The sequence below is a fragment of the Podarcis cretensis genome (assembly GCF_951804945.1).
Source record: "Podarcis cretensis genome assembly, chromosome: 12".
NCBI lineage: Eukaryota > Metazoa > Chordata > Lepidosauria > Squamata > Lacertidae > Podarcis > Podarcis cretensis.
Window position 1 is genome coordinate 33,417,673 of NC_137181.1, and position 12,703 is coordinate 33,430,375.

The 12,703-nt window shown below is 44.5% G+C and overlaps 1 protein-coding gene across 2 annotated transcripts in view; it reads left to right on the top strand.

The window, feature by feature from the left end:
- The window catches only part of BZW2 (basic leucine zipper and W2 domains 2), a 49,500-nt gene extending 44,803 nt beyond the window's left edge, over positions 1–4,697 (top strand). For both annotated transcript variants that reach the window (XM_079947929.1, XM_079947930.1), the window contains exon 12: positions 4,254–4,697. In XM_079947929.1, the coding sequence (XP_079804055.1) occupies positions 4,254–4,291 (38 nt within the window). In that variant the 3' untranslated portion in view covers positions 4,292–4,697. The remainder of the gene's footprint in view (positions 1–4,253) is intronic.
- The last annotated feature ends 8,006 nt before the right edge of the window (positions 4,698–12,703 follow it).

Consider the following 12,703-nt stretch of genomic DNA (forward strand, 5'->3'; position numbering starts at 1 on the left):
ATCAGAGACAGCATCCAGGAGCGCCGAAATCCCACAGGAGGGCATTGTGCCTAGTGTCCCCATCCCCAGAAATTCGGGGTGGTATAGGGCACAGCAGGCAAGGGCAGTCCCACCCCACAATCCTGGGGGGGGGGGGTAGGGAGGCTATTTACTCCCATCACAGCCTCCAAATTACCTCGTGTGGGTCGGAGAGATGTTATTGTCAGCCATCTTCTGATGCGCCCCCTAGTGCCGCCCCATGGACAACTTTCTGGGGGCCACATGCAAGGGGTGGGCAGGTGCAACAGATGCGATTCTTATTTTTGTATTCCAGCTACGCACATCAGAGATATTTTATGCCTGCAACTTTCTATCCAGGAAAGCAAGAGGCATTATTGAGAGCTCAGGATATGTTCCAGCCAGACAAAAGACCTGGAGAGGGTGTGTAGGAGAACCAGTGAGGGCTTCAGCCAAAGGAGGAAGGGTTTTGGGAAGAGTCCTGAGGCCTGGAGAGCCACATCTGTGTCATGGAATTCTATTCAATATTGATCCAGACAAGTTAAACAAGTTGCAGGATTCCCAAAAAATAGACCGGAGGCAATTAACATTTCATCCAGCAGAGCTTTACTGCTACTGAAGCAAATGAACATAATCGTCACAAATCCAATATACATTCAGGATTGGCACTGTCCATAAGAAATCCAGTTGCAGCAGACTTAACTTATACTTACAATAACTTATAGTAAGACTAAACCTTAACACTACATACCTTCTTGCTTCTTATTATAGTCAGCATGACCTTGACAGAAGAGATAACAGAACCAGTTTAAGCCAGCTGTACTCAACTTCTCTGAAGGAATAACCCAAACATCATGAACCTTCTGCTTGTTTCTTTCACACAAAGAAGCTTCCAGAACCCTCTTGAATTAATTAGAATAGGAGAGATCTCTAAACATCAGATCAATACTTTCTGCACTAAGAAATGCAAACTGACAATCTGGCCTTTTCCCAACCCTCAGATTGCACTGGTCATCTCCAGCTGGTGGGTTCGTCATGTGTCTGGGACATTTTTGCACAGTAGTGCAAAACTGAACCTCCCCCAATGTGTGTGAATGTGGCCACACCCACGACCCAAATACACTTTATGTTGGTTAAATGGCTTGAATCCCATCCCGCCCCCAATTGGGGATTTTAGCTTGTCCCCATTCTAGTCGGGAAAGAATTCTGAAGGAATGGTTCTTTATAAATAAGTTGTTTATTTTGCAGCAGCCTCTGAAAGAAGTTCAGATGACAAACAAGATGTCAGTCAAGTTTGCCCACTACAGCATAGCTTATATATAAAACAGGATACAGTATTGATATGTGATTCAAAAACATTTGTGGGTTTCATGCCACAAATATATATTTATTTGGGGTGAGGGGGCTTCGCCAGGAGCTCATTTATTGGGCACGATTTCAGCTGCGATGCGAAGCACGCTTCTCAGCGATAGCTATGGGGACATTAGCTTTACTCTGTTCCTGAACCAAACGATCAGTGCAGCTCCAATATGTGCAGAGCTCTTCACCAGCATGAGCCATTCCAATCTTGATTTGTCTTAATCAGCACCTCGTTGTGTGTTATGGCAAATCACTTGTGAAACGGATGTGGCCCAATTGCCTAGCTAAGGTGGGTGAGTGCAAATCCTACTGGCCAGGCCTGTCCCAGAGCTTTCCACACTTTTTATGTTGGCGACACACTTTTTGGGCGTGCATCATTTTGCAACACAGTAGTTTAGTTTTACTAGCAAAGTAAAGGTAAAGGGACCCCTGACCATTAGGTCCAGTCGTGGCCAACTCTGGGGTTGTGGCGCTCATCTCACTTTATTGGCCGACGGAGCCGGCGTACAGCTTCCAGGTCATGTGGCCAGCATGACTAAGCCGCTTCTGGCGAACCAGAGCAGTGCACAAAAATGCCGTTTACCTTTCCGCCGGAGCGGTACCTATTTATCTACTTGCACTTTGATGTGCTTTCGAACTGCTAGGTTGGCAGGAGCAGGGACCAAACGGGAACTCACCCCATTGCGGGGATTCGAACCGCCGACCTTCCGATCGGCAAGTCCTAGGCTCTATGGTTTAACCCACAGCGCCACCCGTGTCCCATTTACTAGCAAACCAGAGGTTAAACTAACCTTTTCCCAGCCCCGGGAGGAGCACGGGGAGTGTTTGTGCGACACACCTACACACAGGTGTTGTGACACACAGTTTGCATACAAATCTGTGCACATTTGCCAGAGTCACTGGAGTGAAGGTTAGATATGGATACAAACCCATAGGCAAAACTCCCCTTGCTTTGTCATACGAGTCCTGTTAGAAAGGGAGGGGAGTGACTGGGAGGGAAAAACTCTAATGGAAAAAGATAATTTTTAAGGCGCCAACTCGACTGTAGAAGCTGAGTTGGACTGTGTAATACAGTCGTTTTTCTGGTTCCAAGAGCTGCTTTCTCCCCCACCTTTCTTCTGATGACCACCCATGGAGAGTTATTTTTGCTTTCTGCAGAAAGTCTTTAAGCAGCTCCCCTTGAAGACTAATCCCATATTAGCTGCACATGAGATTGGCAGGTTATAATTATTAGGACTCGCCTGCTTCCCCTGCAAAATCCAAGCTTATTATTTGCTTTTAGTCTGTTTCTATCAACAATCAAAGATTGCTGGTTCCCTCCTTTTATTTTATTTTTTACAGCAATGGGCTTACTTTTTGGAATTGATGTGGAGAGTAACAACCTGTGTCAAGATCTTGTAATGATTCCAATAGAAATGTTAGCAAAAAACATTCTGTCCCGAAATGTCAAAGAGCCCTGAAGCATTATTTTTAGTTAAAAATATATTGGGGCTTTCTTCTTCTTTTTTGTATTTTAGCAAACAGCAGGCACCCTGCTTTCCCCCCTTTCCTCTGCAGATATTTCTGTCTTTAATCTGCCTCTAGCAATTTCAGAAAGTGTAGCTGAAATCAGAATAAAGAGAAGGCTCTGGAAAATGAGAATGAATGTGTCAAATACATACATACATACATACATACATACAAGAGAAAGAGAGAGATAATTAGTTTAATACACATTTTGCAATGTGCTTGTGTTGCTGTGAATCAGATACAGTATATTGCTGAGAAGGCTTGCAGGTTGTTGTGGTTGTTGTTGATTATTATTATTATTACCCTGAGAGTCACTAGCCAAAGCCAGGTGCAAAAGACATATGCTTAGAATTTAAAAAATCTGGCCCAGGGTTTTACCTTGAATACCAGAACTGAACTGATCTGATCTGTTTCTCTCCCTCCCTCATCCCCAACTACCACACACCCAGCTTCCTTCAGTTCAGCAGCCACACAGTCTAGGGGAGGAATCATTTGGTTGTTACCATTGTTATACAGCCGGGAAGTGGGAGATCCTTGTTGATCCTTGCTTCAAATTGCCCAGAAATCTACCAGCAGATACTGATCCACCCTGATGCATTGGGAATCTTGGCTCTATCCCAGGCATAGGCAAACTTGGCCCTCCAGCTGTTTTGGGACTACAACTCCCATCATCCCTGACCAGTGGTCCTGTTAGCTAGGGATGATGGGAGTTGTAGTCCCAAAACATCTGGAGGGCCGAGTTTGCCTATGCCTGCTCTATCCCTTTGTAGCGTAAGACTGACTTGTTCCATCTCTCGTGCCAGAGAAGCTGCTGCGATTGGGGGTCAAGCCTCCATATGGGATGCTGAGGAGCCACTGAGAGACAGTGGGCATGAGAGTGGGGAGACAGCCTTTCATCCCAAGGGCTATGGGAGGGGTCTTGTATCCTTAGCGCAGGACTGCTGCAGGACTACAACTCCCATGATCCCTGACTTGCTGGTTGATGGAAGATAGAGCCCAATTAACACCTGAAAGTCTACAGATCTCCCACCTCTGCTGCAGTACATTTGCATTTGATTCATTGATTGAGGACTCAGCTACATTAGCCATGTTACAACACTATAACTGCGTTATAAACATGCGGTACCAGATGGCGCTGTAGAGCACAAAACTTTGTCTATGCGACTTTAATAGAGTGTTTTTTTTCTTTTGTTATAATGATTTAATTTATGACTTATAGTGGTTTTTCCCCTGTGTGTAGTAGATCCAGCCTTAAAATAACATTTGGGGCTTGTTAAAGGAATAACTGTATAAATGTTGCCACATGAATTGTTTTAATAGTTGGAGAAAAATCTTCACTTTTCCTCTGCTCTCTCTCCCTCCCTCCCTCTCTCTCTCTCACCTCTCAGAATCCGAATCTGAAGGGGAAGAAAACCAAGATGGCTGAACAAAGCACAAAACGTATTCGCTGTGGCCGGCTGCTTCTTGCGGAATTGTGTACCGTTCAAAGAGAAAGACTCTTACTCCAGTGTCATACCGAAAATTCTAGGCTAGGCTTTCCTTTTGTTTAGAAGAATAAAATGTTGGAGCCCTGAGACATTAAATGCTGAGACTCTTCCTCTGGCGCCCTGTACACTATTGTAGGCAGAGGCATTCAGCAAGGAAACAACATATAGGAAAACTGAAGTAATATCCTTTAAGGACTCCTTTTTTATTAACAGTCTTCAGGTACTACATATGAACACTTCCGTGTTTCTCCATAGGGATGTTCTGTGCGTGTAGCTCAATATTTGCTTGTGTGTGATTTGACATAATCACATTTTGGGGAAATTAAATGGCTTTTAAAAATCTTACTTTCATGTTTCTGCGCATTTTTCTTTTGCTTCAGAAGTGGGCTTGCATGTGACTAACTGCTGCTAACCTTCTGCAGAAGGATTTAATAATAATTTTGCTATTTGCACCCTGCCCATCTGACTGAGTTGCCCCAGCCACTGTGGCAGGTGTTTTGGAAGGTCCAGTCTACACTTTACCTCAGACTTTGCCAACCTTGTGCTCTCTGGGTATTTTGGGCTACAACTCCCATCAGCCCTAGCAAGCAGGACCAAGCTGGCTGAGAATGATGGGAGTTGTAGTCCAAGTATCTTTAGGAAACCAGATAGGCAAAGGCTGCTCCACCTGGTGAATGTGGCAAGCTTCTTCCTTGGTGTGACTCTCTCTGCACCATCTTTTTACACCTGTGACAGACTGCTCTAGGAACATGTGGCGCTGGGTTCGAAACTCTTTGGGTCCTTGCAGGGTTTCCATGAAAAATGTGTGGCGGTTATCTGTTCCAGGAGAGATGAGAACCCTGTGGCCTTCCAAAAGTTTCTGGACTACAACTCACATAATCTGTATCCACTGGCCATGTCGGTTGGGGCTGATGGAACACAGATCCCTTATTCCTGTGTTACAGCAAAGGGGAAAACAACTTTCCACATGGAAACTTTAATAGCATGTTTACCAACCCTAAAACACCTATATTAGAGTTGAGTTTGGGTTGCTTTGTTTTTAAATAAGAAATAACAACTTTGGGAATTCCCTGCCCTGTCTCATACAAGTCATCCATTGCTGTTTTTCATTCTATATAGCTTAAAACCCATTTCTATTAATCTGAACCTGTAATTGGTTATAATAATCAATTAAAACAACTTTTAAGAGACTTCTGTATATGTTAAATAAATAAACAAATTTTAAAGCACTGATTGATTAGTTGGCAGGATTTTTTTTAAAAAAAGAACTACAATACAGTGGTACCTCTGGTTGCGAACAGGATCCGTTCCAGAGGCCCGTTTGCAACATGAAAAGAACGCAACCCACAGTGGCGGGTCTGCACATGCGCAGCTTGTGATTCGCTGCTTCTGCACATGCGCGTGACGTCATTTTGCACGTGTGCGCAAGCCGCGAAACCCGGAAGTAACCCTTTCCAGTACTTCCGGGTTGCCGCGGGACGTGACCTGAAAGAACATAACATGAAGCGGACGTAACATGAGGTATGACTGTATTTTTTAATACGAGGACTTGTAAATTGGTAGCAAGCATCATCTCAAGAGGCAATTCGCTTTTCACAAGAGACGGGTGGGGAAAGCCTTTTGCTAAGACAATGCTTGCTACAACAAAGGAGCATTATTTAAAAACAAACTTGCATTTACCCATGTGAAAATTAATACAAATGTAATTGATTGGTTATACAACTTATGGTTAGGGAACAATCCTACAGCAAGTGCTGCTGGGCTGGATCCAGTGGATCTTCAGCTGAGCCAGGAGGTTCCCAATGCAGCCAAGCTTTGCCGGCTTAGCTCTGTCATCTTCACCTCATCTGGAGAGAGACCTCAGTGTAACTCCTCAATCCTGGCTCAGCCAGGACCTGGCCAGCTGAGCTGATCCCAGCGGATATTAAGCTAGCGTATGCCCTGAAAAGGGGGTGCTGTGGTGGGATAGAAATCAGCCTTGCCCAGCCTGGTGCCATGCAGATGCTTTGGACTGCAATTCCCACCATCCCTTGACGTTGATGGGAGTTGTAGTCTAAAACATCTGGAGGGCACCAGGTTGGGGGAAGGCTTTAACCATTAAAGCCCACTGCTTCTGATTCAAAGTACAGCCGTACCTTGGTTGTTGAAGGGAATCCGGTCTGGAAGTCCATTTAACTTCCGAAAACGTTAGACAACCAAGGCGTGGCTTCCGATTGGCTGCAGGAGCTTCCAAAGAATGTTCGCAAACCAGAACACTCACTTCCAGGTTTGCGGCGTTCAGGAGCCAAAATGTTTGACTCCCAAGGCATTCGGCTTCCAAGGTAAGACTGTATAAGCTTTGTCATCTAAGCGGAACATAGAATAGTGTGCCATGGTTTCACTGAAGTCGCAGCACCAAAAGTAGAAAGCAAAATCCTACTAGCAGACAGCTCTCGGCCAAGTAATAATTTAAGGTGTATTGCTTTCTGAAAGCAAAATGTAAAGGGCTTACGGTAACTATGACAACTAAATAATGAAATTGCTAATAGAACAGTGTGTGACCATATCCAGTTATGCCTGCAGGGAAATAGTGTGGAGCGGTAGGGTGCCCTTATGCAGTGATGTCACTGTGGGCAAACAGTGCTGTCTTTAAACCACTGAAGTACGGAGAATATTGTTAAATACTTGTCAGCTCCATTAGTGTTTTTTTTTTTTTTTTTTTTTAAAGAGAGGTAGCCATGTTAATCTTCTGCATCAGAAGCAATAGTATTTTGCAGGATCTGAAAAGCGGATAACTTTCTCATTGGAGGTGCATGTTTCTAGCCCACAATAACAGGGCCTCCTGTTGTTGTTGTTGTTAAAATTTGTATACCGCCATATACCCATAGATTTCAGGGCAGTTTATATTATATATATATATATATATATATATATACACACACACACACATATATATATATGTTTGTGTGCATGTTATGTGTATGTTGGGGGGAGATAGAGTATATATACAATATTTATATGTATATATAAAATATGTATATATATGTATACAGTATGTATATATACTAGATGATGTATGTGCATATATATGTATGCATGTGTCCACACACACATACACACACAGTACAATATATTACATCTTGAGCATGTTGGCTGACCTTGAAGAGTACCTGTTTTCTACCTTTAGCCAGAGCAGTCTAAACAGCATCAGGCATCTGCAGTGGGGGAAGAACTATGGACTAGACAATTTGGTTTTTGCTTTGGATAGAACTGACCTGCTGGCATCTTCTGTAAACCCATTTTTGAGAAACCAAAACATCCGCCTTGCTGCCTAAGCCATTTCCCCCGCTCCTTTAAAGCCATCGTTGAAATGTCAAAATGTAAACAATCAATTGCGAAACACAGAGTAGTATACTATGTCAGAATAATTGTCCAGCTAGACCAGGAGGGGGAAACCTTTTGTTGTTTGACAGCAATGGGTGGAGCCAGAGACAAGTGTTCTAGATTAACTGATCCAGGAAAAAAAGATTTACCTGTTTCCATTTTTGTCATGTCTACCACATATTAGAATATCCAATCCTATATAGCTGTCTTCAGAAGTAAACCCTGCTGGGTTTGGTGGGGTTATTCTTTCAAAAAAGTATGCAGCAGGTTTAAAATAATGTAGATAGAACAGACCAATGCAGATACTGTTCTAGAAAGTCAGTGAAAGTAATTTCTTCCTGACTTTAGCATGCTACTCACATTTATATACAACCTTTTACATTGCAATTTGTTCTCAGGCAGCTTCTTTTCTCCAATCCATAAAACAGGAGTGGGTGGGTGGGTGTTAAAATGCCCCTTATGTAGTCTTAAACTACATAAACAGAAAAAACAATGAGGAAATGAGCAGAAAGAAAGGAACTCCAGTGGCACTAAGGGCCTCAACATGGCCATGTAGGGTGCAAGTTGCTCACCTGTGATTTAGATCAGTCTTGTCTAGAGTCTCAGGTCTGGGGATAGTCTCAGGGCTCTCCGATCCTTTTAATTGGAGCAACAGGAAGTGGGCCGCATGTAAAAACATGCAAGGTGTTACCACTGAATTGTAGCCCTCCCCAAAAGACCCTGCTCTGCGTCTTCACGTTTGTTTCCCAGACCGTGAAATATCAATGGCTGCTCTGCACTTAAACAGGGAAGAAGCATCATCATCATCAGAGTGTAGAAAAGAGAACTCGCCTGGTATTTTTCTTGAGGAATCACTGGGTCCAGAGGATCCTTACATCCCTGACAAGGACAAATAGCCTTTTATGCACAAACACTCGGTGCCAAGCCATGCAATAGCGTTATTCAAACAAATATGTTTATATGGAAACAAAGGGTCTTTCTTTTTTAATTTGGTTGAATCCGATCTTCCTAATAGTCATAAAAGGATACTTGCATGTTCGACTCCACTCAAAGGTTGTTAAAGCCTCCTTTGTTGACTCATGGCGCAGTCTGTAAGAAAAAGGAAGGAATAGAAAATTATCCTGCAGAAGGGTTGCTTTGCTGGATGGATGTTATTAAATGTCTGCTTCTGTAGCAATTTCCTGAGAAGTTACTAAGGGCCAAGAGGAAATCCCTAAAGTGTCAGCATCTGGTGCTTTGTTCTCCAAGTTGTTCTTATTCTTATCCCATCATTTGAACTGGGTTCTGATGCCTATATTTGATGAAAAGTACTAACTTAAACACAGATCTTGACTTAGGATGCTGGTGTTGCAGAAGGAAGCGGATGCAAGTTTTTTGCAAAATCGACATGACTTCAAAGAGTTGGCTTTCTTCCTCACATTTCTAACATTTCCTCAACAAAGGTCTCAATTTGTGAACTGAATTTGCTTCCTTGTTGGAAGATGGGAGACTAGACCACACCTCCAGACCAGGCAACCTGTTCATTGAATAACTGTCGAAATCTGTTTGCAAAAAGCTCGTGAAACAGTTAGATTCTATCCGGTTTTCATTGAGCGTTTGTTCTGAGTTGTTTATAGGGAGGTTATATGACAATGAGCATTCATCCTGATTTATCTGTAGGGTGTTTATATACCTTCCTATTAATCATTTGTTCATTTCACACTTTTCAATGCATTTCCCCATCACTTTCCTAACTGCAAACAGTCCACTTTCCTTTTAAAGTGAATTTGTTGTGCTAGGGCACTTTAACCTAAATTTCCTAGGGTGTGCTAGAATCCCTCCCATAAAACACTGACAGCCATGGGGTTTTATAAAGTGTAAGACAGACTAAAGGAGCTTCTATTCATCATGTTTGGTTACAAATTAGCTACGCTGATACCATCACTGAACCCTACCATGGTTAGGAATGATACATGGGTTGTTTGGGGCATGCATGCCTGAACCAGATATCTAAAGGGCTCTTATGGCTGGCCCTACCATGAGACATGATAAGATAGCTGCTTCAGGTGGCAGAATTTGTGTGTCATGGAGATTGGCAATAGTTCTGACCTACTGGGCACAAACTATCTGTGCAATCTTAACTGAAATGAACATGAGCCACACAAGATCAGCCCTTATGCAGCTCCCATATGCAGACCTGGGGTAGCAGAGTGTACACTCTGTATGTATGAAATATTCGTGTCCGCCATGAACAGAGTGAGTTGCCTGAGGTGAGCCTGTTTCTCAGCCTCTGACCCCTATCTACGAGATGGGGATAAGAATACTGACTTCCTTTACAGTGGGGGCGGGGAACCTGTGGTCTTCTAAATGTTGTTGGACCCATCAGCCCCAGTCAACACACAAAAATAATGGATGAGGAAAGTGGAAGAGGCAGGCACACAACTCCTATGATTACTAAGATGCCATGGTGTGTTAAGCTGCATTGCATTTTAACATAATAATCTCCGCTAGAGTTTTGCTGTTTCTTAGCTATCTACCTTGAGGAGGAAGCATGGACTATTTATTTAAATAGGGTAGACGAGCATTGGATGAACATCTTCACAAGCATAAGCCTTATCCCAGATCTTTTAGCTGCAACTTGATTCTGACCTGCCGATAAATGAAGTTTGTGGTTTCTTTGGACTTGCTTTGCTCCTAATCCAATACAAACCAGCCAGAATAAAAATTGCACTGAAGCCTTTGGTGAAATAAAAACAAAAGTTTGGGTTCTATTTAGTTTGAAGTGTCATTAATTGCAAAGCAACTGATTCGACACATTATCTAAACCCTGCAGTTGGAAACAGCAACTTTGTGAAACCTGCTCATTAACTTATTTGCATGGGAAAGTCCCTTGCTGGAAGCTAGTCAGGCAGTATTCTAGACATACAGTAGACTCTTTGCGCCCTCTAGTGTGACTTACTGGGTGTTGCATGCAGATTCCATTTATATTTCAAGTCATCTGAACCTTAAACACATCACAGTTGCCATTCAGTGTTGGGCTCTCACTATCAAGCTAAAATGAAGTCAGATATTTATTTATTCTCCTCTTAATTATCTACCACATTTATATGCTGCTTTTCATCCAAGGCATTCAATTTGGTCGGTGTTTCATTAAAATATTTTCCTCTTAACCAGTGCTATTTCTCTGGGGAAAGAGTTGCTGGAACTCACCACGAACACCTCCCTCTTTCTCTTGGAATGGCAATGGCACCCACCTGAGAGGTGCCGGAACTGAGTTCCTGTGAGTTCCCCTTGGGGGAAAAGCCCTGCTCTTAACAATCTGTGGGGGTAATCCTATCGCAAGACCTGCTAGGATGAGAAGTTTAGAATAAGGACGTTAAGAAGACAAGCCTTTCAGATGCTTGTGGAAAACCCACAAACAGGACAGCCAGTGTGAATCCCTCAGAAGGGACAGTCCCAGGGTGGGCTCTTAAACCCATTTAGTTTGGTTACATGACACAGCAATCCAACACAGAACACTCCTGTAAAGGCTCCCCCCCCCCCAGGGTTAGGCGGAGCAGCAGCAACAGCCAATCAAGGACGGAGCAGGGTAGGGGCAGACCGCACCAGGTGTCATCATGGAGGGGAGTGACATTCGGTGTGCTGCCAGCCCGCGACTCCCACCTACCCCGAGTCGTCAGGGGAAGGGGGTGAGTTGTGCTGCTCTGCCGGCGGGCTTCCCCCTTCGTTTTCACAGTACCCCGCCCGGGCTGCTGCAGTGGGCATGCAGGCAGACAGAGAGATGATGGGAAGGAGGCTGGCTAGCAAACAAGGGGAGGGTGGAGGGGAGGGAAGAAGCAGAAGCTTCCTCAAGTCATGACCCAAACCCTGTCACCCCCCCCAAAAGCTCAACAACTTTGGCCAACCCTCCCCTAAAAATAGCTCAACAACTTTGGCCAACATTTTCTATTACTGGGGAATGATCAGGAGCTCAACAGGTTAGTGGCTAAATATCTCTATTTGGTTTTTTGTCATCGAAATACACTGCAGATGTCTGACCTCCCTGGAGACCAAGAGATATGACGATAGACTGTTCTGCCTCCTTTCTTTTAGCAAATATTTTGTGCCACTGGGGAAGTGGTAATTCTGTATTGATTTGTTTTGGATGTTTTATGTGATAACAATAAAGGTTTTACAATACTGTCAGAGCTGCCTCCAGGTCCCAGCTCACAGAGGACCAACGCTAGGCTGTAGTTATGTACAAAAGTCTTTATTGAGGTTCAGTTTCCATTTTAAAGCCGCAGCGTGCAGCTCTACGTCTCGACCTTAGACCGGCGAAGTCCCGTCTGAGTCTCCTCCCCTTCCACACCAGTTTAAGACTCTCGCCTTGCTCCACCTCTTCCTAAATTCCTTTCTCCTCTGGGCCCTCCTGCCCGCTAGGGTTTCATCCTTCCTGGACTCCTCTGACGCTGACCCTGATGATTCTTGCCCCTCCTTCCGGCGGGCTTTAGGACCTGGTTCCCTATCCGGGCTACCTTCTGTGCCGCTCGCCTGTACATTTGAACTTGGCGCGCGCGCCCAGCCTGCAACTTTCCTCTTGACCGTTAACTCGCTCTCCGATGGAGGCGTGGTCAACCCTGACTCATCTTCTCTCGCTGGTGGTGCATATGTGGGCTCTGACACCTGGGACTCCTCCCCCTCACTACTCTCTGGTGGGGAAGCTGGTCCTGATTTCCAACTGCTGCTCTGGGAGTCCCCGCTGGCCCCTTGCTTCTGGGGTGTCCCCCTTGGGTCGCCCCTTGCCCTGCCCATCGGCGCCCCCTTCTGTGAATCTTCCGATTCGCTGGAGAGGCTCGTGGAATCTATCGGGCTGCTGTCATCTTCTCCTACGCTGCCCTCGGATTGCTCCCCCTCGCTCTCCATCTCCTCTCCTCCCTGCGCTCCCGCTGAGTCCCTGACAAATACGATATGAACTTTGGCCCTCCCCTATAAAAAGCTCAAGAACTTTGGTCAATCCTTCCCTAAAAGAA